This window comes from Telmatherina bonti (assembly GCF_933228915.1).
Source record: "Telmatherina bonti genome assembly, chromosome: 6".
In the NCBI taxonomy this organism is placed as follows: Eukaryota; Metazoa; Chordata; class Actinopteri; order Atheriniformes; family Telmatherinidae; genus Telmatherina; species Telmatherina bonti.
This window is the reverse complement of record NC_136624.1, coordinates 30529581-30549303: the sequence shown is the minus strand read 5'-3', so window position 1 is coordinate 30549303 and position 19723 is coordinate 30529581. Positions and strand designations below refer to the sequence as shown.

The 19723-nt window shown below is 38.8% G+C and overlaps 1 protein-coding gene across 1 annotated transcript in view; it reads right to left on the bottom strand.

The window, feature by feature from the left end:
- Positions 1-852: 852 nt before the first annotated feature.
- The window catches only part of cacna1da (calcium channel, voltage-dependent, L type, alpha 1D subunit, a), a gene marked incomplete at both ends in the record, with an annotated part of 56841 nt that continues 37970 nt past the window's right edge, over positions 853-19723 (bottom strand). The window contains 21 exons of the mRNA XM_079242531.1: positions 853-1158; positions 1341-1658; positions 1810-1916; positions 2497-2636; positions 2938-3066; positions 4591-4617; positions 6607-6998; positions 7528-7644; positions 8447-8580; positions 10165-10266; positions 10436-10538; positions 10650-10746; positions 10832-10959; positions 11920-12079; positions 12169-12260; positions 12349-12414; positions 12506-12634; positions 13575-13607; positions 17190-17273; positions 19189-19299; positions 19477-19635. Of these exons, the coding sequence (XP_079098657.1) occupies positions 853-1158; positions 1341-1658; positions 1810-1916; positions 2497-2636; positions 2938-3066; positions 4591-4617; positions 6607-6998; positions 7528-7644; positions 8447-8580; positions 10165-10266; positions 10436-10538; positions 10650-10746; positions 10832-10959; positions 11920-12079; positions 12169-12260; positions 12349-12414; positions 12506-12634; positions 13575-13607; positions 17190-17273; positions 19189-19299; positions 19477-19635 (2934 nt within the window). The remainder of the gene's footprint in view (positions 1159-1340; positions 1659-1809; positions 1917-2496; positions 2637-2937; positions 3067-4590; positions 4618-6606; positions 6999-7527; positions 7645-8446; positions 8581-10164; positions 10267-10435; positions 10539-10649; positions 10747-10831; positions 10960-11919; positions 12080-12168; positions 12261-12348; positions 12415-12505; positions 12635-13574; positions 13608-17189; positions 17274-19188; positions 19300-19476; positions 19636-19723) is intronic.

Sequence of the window (19723 nt, the reverse complement as noted above, 5' to 3'; positions counted from 1 at the left end):
TTTATAGCATAACAGAAGTCACAAGGATTCATATTGCTGATTTTTAAATGATACATAATTACAAAATATAGAAGATCTCTTTACAAAGTTTCTCTTGCTATATAATACAATTTACAGCATATCAACTAGGAAATATTAATCAGGCTATTCTAAAATTTTAAAATAACCTGCCTGCTAGAGCATTTGTCACAAATGCTTTTGTTGCTTCAAAAGTACACATCTCAAGTTGAATGATGCTATAATTAGGAAAGTTAGTTCCTGCATAATCTGGTATGACTCTATTAGTGCTCCTGACATTTTCACTCAGCTTTAGCAATCTTTGAACAACCTGCTTAAACAACAAGGGGACCGTTTTTTTTCTAACAACTACTCGACAAGATATGCCTCTCTACGCTTGCATTGAAAACTTGCATGATATGCCAAACCTTAATAAAGTGACTGAGGTAATGACATCATAAATGTGATTGTCATCACCCTTAGAAACCCATCCTGTAGAGTATCTCACACCTTTGCCAGCTGGTCCTTCTCTTTCACTGGCATCAATGTCCTCGCCTTCACTGGCTTCAGGCTGTACCTGCAAGTTACCTCAAGGTCCAGACCTTTGGAGGAGGGTAAAGTCAGTCCCTCTGGGCTCAGCAGGGATGGTAGCTAGCTCGGTGCTGTGACCTCCTTTGCTGGCAGGCGGAGAACATTTAAAAGACGGGACTACTGTGGTGTGTCCTTCTTCTATATGCCTTTCCCTTCTGTGTAAAAGGCACTTCTTTTGGTCAGAGCCAACGGATGCATTTCTTTTTAAAAGTTTCTCGACTGTAGTCTATCAAGCTTGTGATCTGCATAAGTCTCCAGCCACTGCTATAAAGTCGTGATGCAGATCATTTCGTCCGCCAGGTCCTCCTCATAAGGAGCCCTGGGTTCCGTCTCTGGCTCCTCGTCACTGTAGCTGGCTCCGGTGTCCTGCAGTTCATAGTCCCTTGGAGTTAGAAGGGGAAACACATTGACCCCGTTAATTCCTGGGGCCATCCCTCCATTTAGTAGGTGGCTCGCTGCACTCTCCATCTCGTCTATTGTCATCTCACATGCATCTGCTATCTCATGTTTTGTGGCAGCAACAAACTTTGGATCCTTGGCGTATCTCCCAAGCCCTTCTGATATTAAAACCTGTAAGACAAAAAGCAAGGAAAGACGCATTACTGTGGATTTTAAGAACTGAGATTTGTTATCTTTTCCTCATAATATTTTTTTAAAACCAAACCCTGTGAGATAAATTTGTCATATCTAAAACAAAAAAAAAAACAACAAAAAAAAAACAGCAGTATATGAACCAACAGCATGAAACCTACAGCTTCTACAAGGCTGGTTGCGCTTCCTCTCTTCTGGTGGTACTGGTTGTGGTACTCAGGTGGCACCTGCAGGTGGACAGGTGAGTATGTCCTCTGGGAGAACTCTGGATCATCTGTGTACCAGGAACTCTTACGCACAGACACTTGGCTGCCTACAACGCTCTCCCTGTGGGGGCGGTCCACACGGATAAGAGGGGTATAGTATGGTGACTGGTCTTTGCTGGCAGGGGTGGCAGGAGGTGTGGCCCAGGAGCGGGTGGAGCGAGTCGGCGAGAGGCGGTGGGCTCTGCTCGAGTCCAAGCCTGCTACAGCCATAACCTAAATAGTCAGAAGGGACCCATGAATACAAAGTGATACATTAAGTCAATCTTTGCATTGTTTCAACTTATTGCTGCTCCACTCCATTTGTACTTCACACCAGCAGAAACCAAAATGGGACACATAAGGTATGGAGGTAGACCTGGCATACCTGATGCTGCATAAGGTGCAGCGGAAGAGCAGTACGCTGATGTGGAAGCTCATCCTGGCTACTTTGTCTGCGCAAACACTCAAAATTGAAGGACGGCCTTCTGTGACCTGAAACAACCAAGGAAAGTAAGAAAAGTCATACTGGAAACATTGATAGCCAGTTGTGAAGACGAGAAATAACACAAGGGTAAGCTAGTGGGAAACTTGCATGGTGAAAAATGTGCTGTTTGTGATAAGCAGCAAACATTGCAGAAACAGTAGAAGTATAACAACAGCTGAACAGCTGCTGTCTCACTTGCCATTGTGCCCTGTGCTCTAATTCTGTTTCAGTGAAGTTTATTTATTCTTATTCTGATTTCATTCTTTTCAAGCTTGACTGGCATGGCTTTTTACTTAACTTTAAGCTTCTCAGTGTTTTGTCTTACTTTGCTGTTCCAATGGGAGAATTGGCATCAACGACTGTACATTTTGATAAAGTAATGTTAAATAGATGCATTACTGCAGTGGAAATGTGTAAAATGTTGATGAATTCCTGAATTTATTTAGTTAGAATTTACAACATATTTGCATGTAAAACTCAGCTAGTGCTCCTGGTTTTGTAAAATAGCTTACATGTGTTGTGTTGTGATATTCAGTTAAAATGAAGGATATACTTAATATTTGTATTTGTGTAAAAGTGAGCAGATACCTTGAGGTGTTGCAGGAAGCAGCCTTCTCTTTGGTGACCTCCGTGAATCACGGTAGAGAGGCTGCTCATCATCATCATAGTAACTATCGGGGTGATGGTAACCTTTAGGAGTTTCATACTCTGTATCACTGTTCTGATACCTGCCAACCATAGAAAATAAAGGGTTTGTTGGAAAAGCTGTGGCTCGACACAAATAACCTGAATTTGTTTGGATCACAGCCTCCTATAATAATTAAAGAAAACAAAAAATAAATTAATTTTTTTAAATTTTATATTATTTAATATATATATATATATATATACATACACATATATATATACAGTATAGATAGATAGATAGATAGATTTCTGAATGAATCTGGATAAATGTTTTCCCCCTTTTTTTTAAAAAAAATAAAGTTGCAAAATATAACAAGTAACATGAATTAGAAACAGAAATACCTCTCTCCTGAGAGCATGCTGTCATCTTCATAAAACTCTTCGCCACTGTAATATTCCCCAGAGAAACGGTCTTCATCAAACTCCTCCTCTCTGCGGATGGTGGGATGGCCGCCATCCCCTCTGTGGGACCTGAGGAATGATCAGGAGATGGGGTTATTTGCTTGCACATTGCTCCAGTTCAGGGGGGATTTACTGCAGAAGGGCCATGCACTGCCATGCAAACACAAGCCTCCAGGGGGCAGCAATGCAAGTGACTATCCTTATTGGAGCTTATTTACCACACTCAGACCAAGACAACAGGCAGATAGAGTGGGCTAAAGAGCACATTCCTGTCATTTAAACTTTGCATTCACCATCGTCTAGTTTAAAACACAGATGTCTTTCTGGTGAGAAGTCATGAAATTGTAGGACAGGGCAGTGTTGTAGAGGGTCAAAAAAGGAAATAAGTGTTTAAACATTCTCTTAAAATTCCTGAAATTCAAGCATCTGGTCCTTCTTCAAAGCAATTGCATCACTTCGACACATGCTTGAGCAGGGCAGCTTCCAGCAATTACTCATCATTTCACGCCAACTCACCTCACTCTCCCATGCTATGCCATGGATTTTCATAACTAAAGAAAAATTGTGTGGCTTTACAAAATCTTACAGCTCTACTCCTTAAACTTTTACAATTTTGAATTTTATAAATTTAAACTTGAAAAAATTATTTGTGTAATTCTTTCTACTCACAACCAATCAACCCTTTTTAATTGGCATTTAATAAATATAATATAAGATATTCAAACACAATAACGAATAACTAAGTAAAATAGCTGTTTTCAGGGAAAATTCTTGAATGAAGAAAAAAGATGCTTATTTTAAATATTCATTATGAACTTAGACAGATTTACAAAAATAAAATAAAGTAAAGTAAAGTAATGTAAAGTAAAGTAAAATAAAATCAAGTAAAATAAAATAAAATAAAAATACAGCAGGTAGCATTTTTAACCTTTGAAATGCCACCTTTATTTAATATTATTAATGTGATAATCTTAAAACAGTTAATAATAACTATGTAGAAGCAAAGTACCCTTACGGTGTTGAACATGTTCAGTCCAAATTTTAAAAAGTCAAACACAGAATGAATGGCTGGAGAGGCTTACAAAGAAGTGCTAACATGAATAAATTCAACACCAAGCGCCATACTAAACAAAATATAGGAAGTAGAGATTAGGACTTTGAAAGGTCACACAAACTTTATATGAGCCCTTTATATATATATATATATATATATATATATATATATATATATATATATATATATATATATATATATATATATATATATATATATATATATATATATATATATATATATATATATATATAATATCAATGGCATTAACTGTGAGGGTTTGGTTTTTTGGCTTGGAATGACCTATATTCTGGCCACATATATTTCTATTATATGTGGCCAGCTTTATTCAGTCTAAAGCAAAGATGGATGATAACCAAATGAATAACTGGCCAACATGTAGCACATACTGTGGACTTAGCGAGGATGCAACCATTCACCCGTTCAAAACTATGTCAACATGAAGCAAACATACTAAAATAGTCCTCCTATTGCTGTTGATGCATATTGCTGATGTCAAACCTAGAAAAACAACATACCTAACATAGGTCTCATAGTAGCGCCTTCTGTCCAAGAAAGCAGAGGGATGGTTGAAAGAAAGCATTTTAGTTAGGAAGAAGATAAGGAGAAGGGGGGAACACAGAGAACAGGGTGGGGAAAGAGTGACATATATATCATACAGTATATGAAACATATACAGCATTCTCATATATATGTATGAGGAGGAGAGAGTATGATGCCAGGTGACAGCTCCAGTGTTGGATGACAATTCCATTTTCTATCCTTAGGATAAGAATCATTCCTCATGTGTAAAGAGGCAGCCATGAAATTGTCCTCCAAACACAGTGGGGACTAAAGAGAAACAAGTCCAGCACTGCAGCAGCTGACTGAACAGAGGATGGGAAATCAGGAAATGAGACTGAGGTTGGTCATTTAGGAAATTAGGTGTCAGAATGAACGCAGGCTGGTGATTCTTTACAGAACGGTGAGATTACAGTCAAGGTTTGTGAAAGGGCTGATAAGAATCTGCTTGTGGATAAGGCTTTGCAGAAAACAATGTCCTCAAGTTGTCTTGTTGCAGCAATCCCTCAGTGCAGAGAAGCTTTCCATCTTTTTCTCTTTTCTCAGATATGTACCGTCATATTATTTAAGATATATGCATGAAATGAGCAAGAAAGTGTCTGAGATGAAAAATGGAAGAAGACGCAACTCTACGTACACAAACATTACTCATCTGACTGAATGCTGGTGATAGTACTAAAGCATTTCTAAAGTAGACATATTATGGCCTTTTTTTTTGCAAAATATCAGTTTTCTAAGTTCTGTGACAGACTTTGGACAAAATATTTAATCACCTCTAGTACTTCAGCTCCGTTTTTACCCTCTACTTTCATACCTGTTTATAGTTGCCAAAACACTTAATCAAAGTGCCTGACAACACAAAATAATATTATTACTGTACAACAGAAAAACTGAAGTAATGGAACAGCCAAGAGTTACAGGTTACAGGTAATAACTACTGCATTCAATAATAAATAGAAGTTTCCAACTGGAAAAAAGTAAATACATACAAGTCTTTTTTTTCTACTTGGATATAAGACATTAAACAAAGTACTTGCAGGGTATTATTTGCTTAATTTGATCTCAGTTTTGTCTGACTTGTAACTGCGAATGAGAAACTATTGTTACTAGAAATGTAAAGAACCAAGAATAAGACAATTGTGATTCATCAATGTGCGTTTTGCAGCTTAATTTGAATTGCAGCTTTTTCTTACTGAGTAAACAAGTCCTTATTCCAAAAGAAAATATCTTCTCACAAAACCATGAACACACCTTGATAACCTATTTGGTATAGGATCGTAGAGAAAAAACAGGTGCATGTACAGATTGAACATTTAGAATAAAAAGAGATGTAAAAGAGTTTTGGTAAATAGATTAATAAAAAAGCAAAGTGATTTATTAGAAGGTAATCAAGATTTTATAATGGTATTATATAAAATAATAATGATGAGGAGGCGAAGGATTCTATTCTTTGCTGCACTGTGACACAAATTTACCCTAAATAACAAAAGTTGAACATTGTGATTGATTATATGTCATCTGAATTGGAAAGCCCTCAAATAAATTTAGAGGGTAAGCAGTTTTTTCTTTTTGTAACGTAAGTTTTTTGAGTCGCAGGTCACTTTAAAAACACTACACCCTCTGACTCATAGAGACTTTTACGTAATGTTTCCTATGAGTTTTCTTTCTTTTCTTTGGTACCTTCAACCATTTATAAATTCATTACTAATTCCATACATTTTCATGTTCTTTCAGGCATGACCCTTACGGTCTGGTGAGTAGAGAGAGAAGAGAATTTTACAAATAATTATACAAACAAATATCTGTCTTTCCTTGTTTTTCTCACATGTAATTTTAAATATTTAGAAAGCTTAAAGAGTAAAAGGCTATCAAACAACACATTTGGAGACAGACGGCACTACAGAGTGTTAAAAAGTTTCAGTATGGACTGAATATTTTATTGTGTTTTATTTGGAAGTGATGTGTGTGAATACCTTTGACCCTGCGGTGTCCGAGGCTTGTCGTAGTCATAATAGGAGCTGCGTAGACCTGGGTATCCATTAGGGGGTGCATGTTCGTAGTAGCGATGGTGTCCTCCATTGGGCAGGCTGGACACGTTGGCATTGTTGAGGTTGATGTTGGTGGATTTGGGAGACTTTCCATAGGAGTTGTGGTGTCGGTGGTGATGGTGGTGGTGATGATGATGATGGTGGTTAGGGTGGGACATTGCATTGGCTCGAGACAGGCGCCCCACTGGCTGCTCCATGTGAGCATAGTGAGGGGGAGGCTGCACCTGCAGAGGGCGCTGAGTGGCGTTGGTTTGATGCCCGTTGGATCGCCGGTGACCACCGTTCATGAGGTGGCTACCAAAGAGGCCACCGTTGCGCTGTGAAGGAATGCTCAAAGTAAAACCACCAGAGCTTCGAGCTGGTACAGCAGAGCACAAATCCCATTGATGTTAAGGCTGAGTACTGATATTGTTTCAGAAATCATATGAGCAAAATCAAATTTAAAAGCTGGTTTATGGTATGGCAAATGTGAGCATAATGACAGAAGTGTTCCAATTTTGTTGGAATTGAAGTGGAGGAAAACCACAGGATAAAACATAACAAAGCCCTACAAACACATTGTACAAGTGGTCAAATTTAGACTTTAAATGTGGAGCTTCTAACGCAAGTACTTTGTGTACCTCTATGTACATTCCCCTCTACATTAAACTTTTTATAAGTGCATCACCATTAAAAAAGACTATCTATATATATATATATATATATATATATATATATATATATATATATATATATATATATAGATAGATAGATATAGATATATATAGAAATAGATATAGATATATATATATATATATCTCAGCATAAATCTAAACATTTCTGCTTGTGTAAATTTAAATCAGTTACCCTATAAACTTCCTCGTCTTCCTCTGGAATAAAGTCTACTAGTTCGTCATCCTGCAGATCACATGATATCGCTCGGCGGATCTCGGGCCCAATATCATGTAGCGTGCGAAGGCCAGCCTGTAACCATGACAACAACAGGGCTAAGCGCTATAGCTGGGACCTCCATTTCACACCTTACAAATCTGACACCATGTACAGTCACAACCACCACACATACTGAACATACACGCACCTGAGCTATGCGACACCTGACATTCACAGTACTGGCAGACTGACAGATGAGAACACAGAGACAGACAGATGTTCTCTCCTGAATACTGTGGATTAAGCTGAAATGTCTCCAGTAGCATCCAGCTTTGTCACTCTGAGCATTTTGTGTTTGCTGAGAAAAAAAATCCCTTTTCCTCCAGTCATTTCCTTTGTATGTATGCAGAGCAAAATTTGTATAATATATATAAAACTTATCATAAAGAAAGTAGAGGATGTATTCTCTTTGATATAAAAGATATATGGGATATACTGAAACCATATATCGTACATTTCAAGGTAACAAAAATGGCCACAAGCTTTGTGGATATCATGTGCTGTGACTTGTAATGAAACATGAAATGGAGGCTGGAGATAATAACACGTGCTTAACATCAACATATATGATATTTAAAGACACGGGGACACAGATACCAGGAGCAATCAATGAAAACATAGAAACCACAGGAACAGATTCATACTGTACATCAAGATCATGAACGGCCTGCTGGATCATAAACCATAACATTAGCACACTTGATGAAATCTGAATGAAATGCACAAAGACATGTTACAGACTTGACTTAACAATATCATAACATCCATTCTCACAAAGTTTTCAACTTTCTCCTCTTCACACGTCACAGTCTCGCAAACACGCCTGAGCACTCACCTGTAAGGCAATGGCTGTGTTGTTCTGGGAAGGGTGTGCACCCACCAGGCCTTCCTCTTTACGTTTCTTGAATTTCCTAAAGTAGTCCTGTATCAGGAAGGTGGCATAGAACTTCCCCACGGTTACCTCATCATCTGAGTGAACAGACCACACAAATGCTTCCTCTGTCAGCAGGCCACTACAAACAGCACCCTGGGAGAGAAAAGGGGATGCTCTTCTCCTCCTGCGTCCATTCTCCTTAAAAAATATGGCTCCACCGGCTTTGGATGGTAGACAAGTTAGGTGGTCTCAACCAGCCAAATCATTTATGTCCAAATTCTATACATCCATCTTGATGGTGTATATACTGTACCTTGGAGTGCAGCACCTACAGTAGGATCCTTTGTTGTATTTCAAAAACAGAAAATGCTTTTATACATATCTTCACTTTATGTGCCTATGGAATGGCGTGTGTCTGTATTTCTGTATGGGCAGGGCTTCAACCACTAAATACGACAGTCTGATTTTAATTTTCATGGTTCCAATTGGAGGAATCACTGTTCAAACACCAAATTTGATTCATTCACACATTCAGTAATAACTGGTGTAACCATAAAGTCTCCCTTCTTACATGAAAAAGAGGTTCCAGTGAACTAAACTGTAAAATAGATAAGAAAGCATGCCTGAAAACTATTGGTTATTTTAAAATCTGTGTAGTTATCCTTCATTTTTTACAGCACGGCTTTTACCACAAACATTTTCACCCATTTGACAAGTTATCAAATGTTTTAAGAAATGTCTGGCGATTGGTGTTTGAACCAAAATATTTCTTAAATGTCCCATAAAGCGTTACATTTTCTGCATTAGCACATGCAAACATGCAGATCGACAATAAGTGTGATACGTGTTGATATCCTTGTGTAAATTCATCAGTTTTAACACTTGTGTATGTCTGATGTATGCCTAATAGAAAAGCTACAATTAAAGTTGCGCATGGGTGTAAATATTTGGGGATATTTATCTCCTTATTTGTCTATTGTTTTCCTTTTTTTATTCTGAAGAGTGTGCGCCAGAGTCCGTGAGAATCATTCTGAAGCAGGGGTCTGAATCACTTCGAACAAGCACGCTGGGGACGGAGATTGGACAGAGAGGCAACACTAGTTCCATGCCACCACCCTAAAACAGAACTGCTTCAGAATATTCTGAAGTGCTTCACAGTTTTGGAAACAGAAATATTAATTTGTGAGGAGAATACGCTGTAAAAGCTCAAGCGGTGAGAACAGACATGAGACGACAGAGTGAGTCAGAGCGAGAGACAGCAGAGAGAGGGGGCAGAGTTATTAGTGAGAAAGACAAAGCATGCACTTGCAATATGGTCTACAAGGCCATGCAAGCCCAAAGCCCAGCAGATAGTCAGTGGTCTCCATCAGCATCCAGGGCAGGAGGGAGGAGTGTGGACCAAATACACACAGATAAAAGACACACTGCTGAGGGGACAACCAGGAGAACATGAGCAGAGCATAAACAGCAGGATATAGGTTCAGTTCAAGTATGTGTACGAGTATTTTTAGGTTACTGCTATGAAAGAACAGCTTGGAGTAATTATATGCCAGCAGCTTTGGCAGCATATGTTGTGTGTGCGCTCTTCTCTGCAGGCTTCTTTAGCTTGGCATGTGTGCTAAAATACAACAGAAGGAGGTGTGTGATTTGGTAGACAAGATGGGGCGAGTTCTACTAACCACCAGCAGGAGGCACTACTTGATCCAGCAACTTCATGCTGGTTCTCTTCCAGATTTTCTTGATGACGGCCCGCAGCTCTTCGTTGGCCTGCTCTAGATTACCTGCACCACAGGGAAACAAACATCCTTGAGAACCAAGTGCTCCAGTTCACAGCTATTTCAAATCCATGTGATCGCAGTTAAGGCAGACAGAGAACAGTGAGCCTTATGCAAGGAATAATTTAATAGGCAGGAGCAAAACATAATGCTGGCATTCATATTTAGCTCATACCTTCTGTTTTGATTTTCAGGGCTGTCCGCACCAGAGCAAACAAGGTGGCGTTAAACATTACGGTGCCATCGCTGTTTAGAGGCATGTTCATGGCCACCAGCCTCTAAAAGAAGAAGGCAGTTATAGAGTTTTAACATGGTTTGTAAATAATTGTAATTATAATTTCCATCTGAAATTTGTGATCGGGACTGCATTAAAAGGGAGGAGAGAAGACCTTGCAAGCTACTCTGTGAGGACACAGTTTGCCAAATCCAAGAGGAGGCTGGATGCGACGAAGAAGGGTCACAACATCCAGATGTTTAATTCTGCCTCTACATGAAAGAAAACAATAGATTTAAGAAATGAGCAGACAGAGTTAAATGTCTGAACAGAAATAATAAAGAACAGAGCCCATACTTTGCCTCGGGATCATACTCTGACCAAATTCTTTTGAATTCATCGAGGTGGTGAGGGCCAAGAATGGACCAATCGCGTGTCAGATAATCAAAGTTGTCCATAATGACGGCTACAAACAAGTTGATGATCTGCATAGAAAGAAGTAAAAATGATGTCATACAGTTGTATAATGTCTCTAAACTTTAAAGTAATTTATTATTAGACATTTTACATCATATGTCTTATAAATAGAAGAAGTCATAAGCTGCGATAAATGACAAAAACATGCCAGAGTGCCCAGCACTGTTTTACAAAGCAATGCTGTTTTCTCTTTGCAGGATTTATGTTGTCCATAGACATGATTATTTTAAAATATTACATTTTTGATACACTCTATACCAAAAAAGCTGGGAAGTCTTCAATCTGTAATATGTTCATTTGTTTGATCTTGTATTTTACAAAAAATAAATAATTTTCAGAGTGTATACTGAAAAATGTAATTGCATTTTTAAAATTAAAAGAACAGATAAGAAATTAGTATTAAAGACAAACTGGGTAAATACAGGGTATTTAGGGCATCAGGGAAAATCTCAGTGTGTCAGAATGCACTGTTTGGCGATCTTTGAGGTACAGGGTACACGGGATGGGAAATTAGAATACCACCACCGTCAGCAGAGTCCCATAGGGCTCAAATGCACAGTAGAAAATCATTTCCACTCAACAAAGTCCACCAAAGCATCCAGAAATATAACCTGAAGAGTGTCATATATAAGCTCTATAGGCAGTGGGCAAGTGTTTTGAGTTCACATCAGATTTGTTCATATTGTGTAATAAGGATGACAATGATATTAAATAACTTTGTTCAAAAAATCAAAAGAGAATAAACACATTGCAGATACAAATTTTTGTTACATTTTTTAAAGTTTTCCATCTTTTTTTTAAAAATGGGATTGGCATTATCATGTTAATGTTAAATCATTAATCAATACTTAAGAAACATCATAATGCTGCATGTGATTGAATCAGCTGCAGAAAGCAGAAAGTTGCAGAAAGAAATTTTATATTTAGAAAAATTAGGTCAGCAAAACATGACTTTTTTTTTTACATACCAAGAAAGCACAGAGCATGTAGAAGGTAATGAAATAAACAATTGCAAATCCACTGCCACACGTCATCTCCTCCCCCGGGTTGTAGTCCGACTCTGGGTCACAAAGTTTCCCTGGCATGCAGGCCAACATTATCTCTTGCCACGCTTCACCAGTGGCACACCTGAAGAACAGACAGGCATGACAGATTTATCTCTAACAAAGCTAACATTTTGATTTACATTCTGACTATGAAACCAGACTCCTACGGACCTGAAAAGCAGGAGCACAGCCTGGGGGAACGTCTGGAAGTTGTTGTTTCTGTTAATCTGCGTGCCATCCACCATGGCAATCTTTCCAAACACCTGAAGCAAAAATTCTCCCCAGCTGAGTATAAAATCAACAACAGGTATGACAGGGTGCAAAATCATTTTCTTCTATTTAGTTACCAACCTGCATGCCAATGACGGCGTAGATGAAAAACAACATGGCTATGAGGAGAGCAACATATGGCAGGGCCTTTGGGCAAAAACAAGAAAAAAGTAGAACAAGATTAAAACATATAACTTTTCCTTTCTGTGCCTGATCATTTCAATAAACTACACCTCACCTGGAAGGACTTGATGAAAGTCCACAGGAGGGTGCGGATTCCCTCCCCCCTGCTGAGAAGTTTGACCAGCCGCATGACTCGAAAAAGGCGAAAGAAGGTGATGGAGATGCGAGCACTGTCCTCCGTGTTCTGTGGAGAAGCAGTCTTGAGTCAGATGGGTGGGGTGAGCAGCAGCGTATCGAGTGAGCATAGAGCGCCTGACTGTGCTTTGCAGGATGAACCAAGACCTTCATACCAGACACATATGGGCTGAGAAAGCAACGCTGCATTTTTATATCATAGCAAACTTTGTGTTTAAAACAAAGCTGACTAAATTTTGAGTAGATAGAACTACCTGTTGGTGGGGAGTACTGATCACATGGAAATATTTGATGTAGCATAATTGAGACTATAAGTGTAGATTTTAGTTTTTCATGCAGTGTAGCTGCAGCTGATATGTTTCTGTAAGTCTGCTACCAAAGCACTGTCAGGATCTCTGTCAGTGAACAGACCTAAAGGGGAGGAAGCAAGGAGGCAAGCATGCTGGAGAAAACCTTTGCCATACTTGACAGGACACATCTGCACAAGCATGGCACCCTCAGTCCAGAGTCACTGCATGCGGAGTCACAGTGGGACCAACCCGAACGGGTCGGCTAGGAGGTTCGCAGGTCAGAGCTAGATGACCTGATCCCAGGGGTCATCCATGGGTCACTACCCCACGCCAGAATGGTGGCAGAGACCATGTAGCAGTGTCAACAGTACAAACGTGAAGAGCGGCTCAAAGAAAGCGCTCCCACCTAACAGGACACAAGCGTCACGTTTGAGTGACACATCCCTCTCCGAAATAACTCCAAACATTCAGGAAAATGTAAAGCAAATGTTCAGAGGAGATATGCAAATGATTGAACAAAACAGAAATGAGAAAATTTGAGAGAATGAAAACCTTAACATGACAACTGAAAAAAGCAACAGATCTTTCAAGGTGAAAAAGACAAGAGTAACAAACAAAGAAATGCAAATCCAAAACATGGCATGGCCCTGACAGGGGGTTGTGGGGGTGGGGGGTGGGGGTGGGGGCGGAACATCTTACCCCCATTTCATCCACCTGAGGAGTCTCCGTTGGCTTTAAAATCAAAGACCTGTATTAATGACTTGAACATTGCCCCCAGGTCTCACACACAGTGGGCCAAACACATGACATTTGAAGTTTTTCTCACACAACGCCAGTACACGTCAGTCAGGACGTAGACAGAACAAAGTCACTACTCTTCTCACTGACAGGACAAAATGTGTCTTATAGTTTCACTACAAAAAGACAAACACTTATTCACTACTGCATATGCACACTGAGTATAATGACGAAAATGATCTTAACACTTTAAAAACAACTGCCACAAAACAAGTTTTACAGCTTAACATTTCTATGTGGGACTTAACGGCAGCATGTCAGACTGACGAACAACATGAAATCACTTAGTCAACATGTAAGACTGGCACTCAACTTTATCACTCCCCCAGTGTTATGGTCATTATTTATGGAACTACATGGATTTCATGGTGAGATGTCTTTGTTGAGATTTATACAATGTTTATGGCAAGTCCACCAACTGACATAAAAATGTGAGATCATGTGTGATCATGATATGAGCAAAGCATCAGCAGCTGATTTTACAGAACTCCAACTCTTAGCAGACTTCATGAACCCTGTAGGCTTCAGGCTCACACAAATACGCATCAGCACATGATTTGAGGGAAAAAAAATCAAACATAATATGCATAATGCATCTGTTTTAGCACTAATACGTAGACACATTCTCTATTGCTTTGAGATGTACGATATATTATAGCTGCGTTTTGTTTAAAATAATCGCAGATTTAAGAGAGCTTGAACATACCAAACCCAATAGACATTTGTTCACAAAGACCAACACCTGTGTACAATTCATGTTGCTAGTGCTTAATTATTGGATATCAGCCAAAATCAGCGAGCATTTGTGCACAAAAAAATTCTGGGTGCGAAATAATGCAGAAACAATAGTCATAGTGGTGGCGTTTAGACTGATAAACATTATTTACCAGGAACATAAATAGATCAGCTTTAATATTGTTGAGTCTCAGCTCAGAAAAATAAAGATTTTCCAGACAGTTATATCTTTATTTTATTCTTTCAGCACAACAAACCATCAGTATGAGGTGCAGAATGAGCAAAAATGGTTAAAATAAAAGTATAATTAGCTTGAGGAGGTTCTTTAGGTAATCCTGGCCACAGCCCTGATGGAACATGCATTCTGAATTGTCAAATCGCTGGGGTAGCACTGCACGCACACACAAGACATTTGAATGATGTGGAGCAGATGGTGATTTCTTTTAGCAATGCAGCAAAACTCATGCATGCCAGTGGTGCCCTGCAACAAAACTGCCACAGCAGGGCGCTCTCACAGTCCGGTGCAAGAGAAGTGAATAAATAACAGAGAAGAGAGGAAGGCGGAGAGTTGAGGAGAAAGAGAAGACAAGCGCTTGAGACCAACGCTGGAACAGAAGTAATGAAAATAGAGGAAAGGCAAAGAAGAGGAAAAGAGGAGAGTGCTGCTGCAGGAAAGTTCATGCACCTGACTGGAGTCTACACACCTGCGCTACACATGAGCTCCATTCTGAGCTTTAAGAGCTCACTACAAGAAGACAGAAATAAACACAGAGACAATCACTCAGAGACACACACACACACACACACAAGATCATCAAAGAACCTCATACTCAGCTGCATTAACCCAAGCTCAAGGAAATGTACAAAATCAGGACTAATTTAGCATCTTCTGATCTGCCAGTAAATGATTTTGATCACATCTTACCTGATTATGGGCATTGTTACTGAAAAAGCTGTTTTACTTGGATTTGGGACTAAAAATTGCGGCATAAGATGAAATTGCTCATTAAGCTTTCATTTCTTTTCAGGTTACTAAATAAACTTGATCTACTTCCTTATATTTGATGCTTTACACCAGCGGTATGCAAAGCTGCAGTGACCTACACAACTTTAAGGAAAGTAAACTGTCATTTAGAAAGAGAAATCTCAACTTTCATTATTTTATAAAAATATTGAACTTGACTGCTTCTGTTAAGTATTCCTTAATGTTGTGTAGCGTTTCCAAGCTCTGAGCTCCAGGGCCATTCTGTCTGGAAGTAAAGAACAAAGGGGGTAGCAAGCAAAAAAAAAAAAAAAGAAATTACAAAAGAAAAGCAAGCTGTACAAAGCTCTATGGATAACACTGACCGGAGGGGAATGGAGCGGGTGGCCAAGCGCAATCTGCGAAAGGCAGGATATGGAAAGGATGTTAGGGAATGAGGTGATGGTCTGACACCCCAGCATGCATTTGGAAAGTGTCCAGATATGATTCTTGATCACTTGAGTCATGACTGGAACAAAGAAGCAACACTCCACATATCACAAAGCAAACTCATAACAGTTCAGCTGTTATGAGTCAATGGAACAATATCTGAACAACAAACATGCAAACTGGATGCAAATCAGAAATAAATGCCATGAATGGTCAGTCCTCATGAAATCAATGACGTATTCCCAACAGTCACAACACACATAGCCTGCAAACACTGACATTTAAAATATACAAATTATACACGTGTAAAACACATACATGCATAACAACAAAAAAACCTAAAAATATCACACTACCTTAGGCTTTAAACAAAGTTAGTGTTTGTTAACACACTCATGCAACACATTTTTCAAAACACAACACTGAAAACATGAATTATTTCTCCAGAAAAACAGCACTGCAGCTCAGACATCAGAGCACTCAGGACAGGGAAGGAGGGTTAAGTCGAGGAGTTAATACACGGTGCACTGCACCTACAGCAAGCGCCTTTGTATTTCACTGCAACTCAGTCTCTCATGGTTCTTGGTAAATGCTTGTAACTTAAACCTCAAATCTATTAAACTATGTGGTCAGGCACCAAACAAGAAAAATCAACATCAAGGCTTTGCTTTAGGTGTTTTGGAGCAGATAAATACCATTAGAAAAAAAATAGATGGTTGTGTTTGTAGTTTCTATCTTTGCTCTAATCAATAAACCATTCTGCGAGTAATTTAACTTTAGCCAGCTTTAAAGGGGTTCCAAAGATAAAGTTGATAACAACAACAGGTTACACACAAGCAACATTTTTTGGTCATTGCCATACTTGCCTCTACAAGTTTCTATGGAAACAAAATGAACAAAAGTAAAGATTAGACAACCGTATCAAAAGGCATCTTCCTGTGAACGAAATACAGCTCACACAGAAATGTGACTACTGTTTTAACACCGGAATATGCAAAAGTAAACAATCAGCAAACAGTCTTCACAGATTTTTGTCATAATATATGCAGCCAGAAAGAGCACAATGAAATTCACACATCTAGAGAAAGAAGTATTTAAACAAGAAAGGTGTGAGGCAGATTAAGTTTTATATGCAGCACAGATTACATAAAGATATACTTGAAAGTTAAACTGAAGCTTTTCATAAACAAGCCAATGGCCTTACAATGTTCTTTTCTTTCTTAAACAGAAAAATGTGGCTTCCTGATACTTTTAATTGCAGGTCACCACAACAAGATATGTAAATTAAAGATATCAGCATTGGTGCTTGCCATGTGGACTTGCTGTAAAGCTTCAGTTAAACTTGGGAATCAGAGAAAATTGGTACTTACATTGACTTCAGTGATAGCAATATCGACGACGCTACCAACAACAATTAAGGCATCAAATGTGTTCCAAGCATCAGCAAAATAGTGCTGTTAAAGTTAACATGTAGGGGAAAGATGGTAATGAAACAGTGAACAGAATTATGGCAGAGTCAGATGGATGATCACAGAGGAGCAGAAAATAAAAAATATGGTAAAAAATAAGCCAAAAGGTGGAATGGCAGGGTCAAGGGAAAAGAGAGACAAAGAAAGGAATGTAAGGTATTAGGAAAAATCAGATCAAAAGCCAGACATCTGCCACTGACACCTACTGCAGAGGAGACCAGAAGAGGAAGAGGTCAAACAGTGGGAGGCTTACTGCTGTAGCTGAGCTTACTTACATCTATCTCACTGAGAACAATGTCTACTATGCTGCCAATGACTACCAGGGCGTCGAACACATTCCAGGCATCCCCAAAATATCCCTTAGCAAGGTGGAGCAAGTGGTGGGTGAGTTAAATGTGTAAAAAAAAAAACAACAAAAAAGGTGTTACTCTTAAACTAAAATATAAATCCACTGATGCAGTTCATTTCGAACACAAAGAAACCCTGCCGATAACTTTAGTGGAGAAGTGCATTGATATAAAGTAAAATATTAACAACAAATTCATTCAAACACAAAAAATAAATAAAACTGCTACATAGAGGTTGACAAAGTTGAAATAAAAATATATGTATTAAATTAAAAGAAAATAGACCACTGCACTCCACACTTTTTCCTCTTACTAGCATCCTGTCCTTCTTTGGAACAAAGAGCTGTCAGCCACGTTGGTATTATAGAAAATGGGAAAAAAGATGAACAGACTTCTCAGTATTTAGATATTTCCACACTGTATGCTGTTCCTTTAAAGCTGGGGTATGTAATCTTGCTCAGACATTTTTTTTACTTTGGGTAAAGAGTTTCCTCGTCCTGATAGTGTTCTATACATTTTGTAATCACGAACAAAAAGAAATATAGTTAGACCCCTCAATTTACTGTAAATCTGAAAAAAACTGACCAAGTTGTTCATTTCTTATATTTTCTAAGCGTCTTCTCATGGCTCCCCTCCTCCCCCTCCTACAGCGCATATCTGATAGCCACACCCTGCAGTGAGTTAGGATGAAAATAATAAGAAGAAGAAACTCTGAAGGCAAACATGGCTGAGAAAATGCAGGAAGGATTTCCCTGACCCAGATTGGTTTATTTGCCTCCTCCAGCTATAAAGCCGAGAAAGAGAAAATCGTTGGTGGAAAAAGCTGCGAATAGATTAGCCTTGAATCATCCAAGAAGCAAAACCAGATTATTGATTGGAGGAGGAGGAACCAAGACAGGATGCCACTTTCAAATCTTGCTAATTCCCCAACAATACCTACCCCAGCTTTAATTAAAGCCAAAACATTGTTTTTTTCAATTTTGAGAAACATGCTTGAGACAGAGATTTAAGCAGAAAATGCCATTTGCAAGTCTTTATCAAAACTACAAAACTAAGTAACAAAACTTAGCTGAGCAGTTCCCTGAAGTGATGTGACTTCTTCGTCTTACAACACAAATTTGATATCTTGTGTTAACTCAAGGTCTTTCATTAGTTTGAAAAATAGATGTCTTTCCTTCTGCTTTTATTTCACTTCATACAGAGACAAGCTGGCTCCCATGTTTTCATTTTCTATTCAAAAGTAAGCAAGCCATACTAAGCTAAGCTAAGCTAAGCTAAACTCAGTCTATTGATTTATGGCCAAGTTTCATATTCAGCCTTGTGTCTTAGCTTACATGTAAACAGTGGAATTAGCTTAATCCTCAGAAAAAGAGGGCTGAATGGAGAAAGACATGTCATTCCATGTTGCATCATGGGATGGGAGTTTCCATGTTGTAAGGACTGCTTTTCTGTTATCTCTGCTGACTACTACAGTTGCCTGGTCAGATTGTAGATTTGACTAAAAAAAATTCAAATCTGGTGGAAAAATGAAGCAATGTAAAAGGGCAACTCACCCTGGGTTTGAAAGCGATGAGTTTGAGAAACATTTCCACAGTGAATACAGCAGTGAAGACCATATTGAGAATGTCCATCACATAGTTAAAAAGCGCTGATTGGCCGTAATGCTGCAGAAATAGATGGTAAAGCATGATTAAAACAAATAAAATAAGGGAGTTTGAACAACAGAGCTGTAACTTTACTAATGTCACCCATCATGCTCATCCATCAAAAGGTACAAATATTTCCAAGAGAAGCATTTTTACAGTTATTGCTTTTAAGGATGAAATCTATTGGCTTCTTACCTGTACAGCCAAGCAAAGTGTGTTCAGCATAATGAGCACAAACATGATGTACTCAAAGCCAGTGGAGTTCACCACATACCAAAACTTGTACTGGTATGGGTTCTTAGGGATATACCTCCTCAAAGGATGTGCCTTAAGAGCATACTCCACACACTGGCGCTGCACAGACACATCCAAAACAGCATGAATAATATGTCAGAGAAGTCATTTTTGCAAACAGTAGCATTGTCCATCTGGAACTTACTCT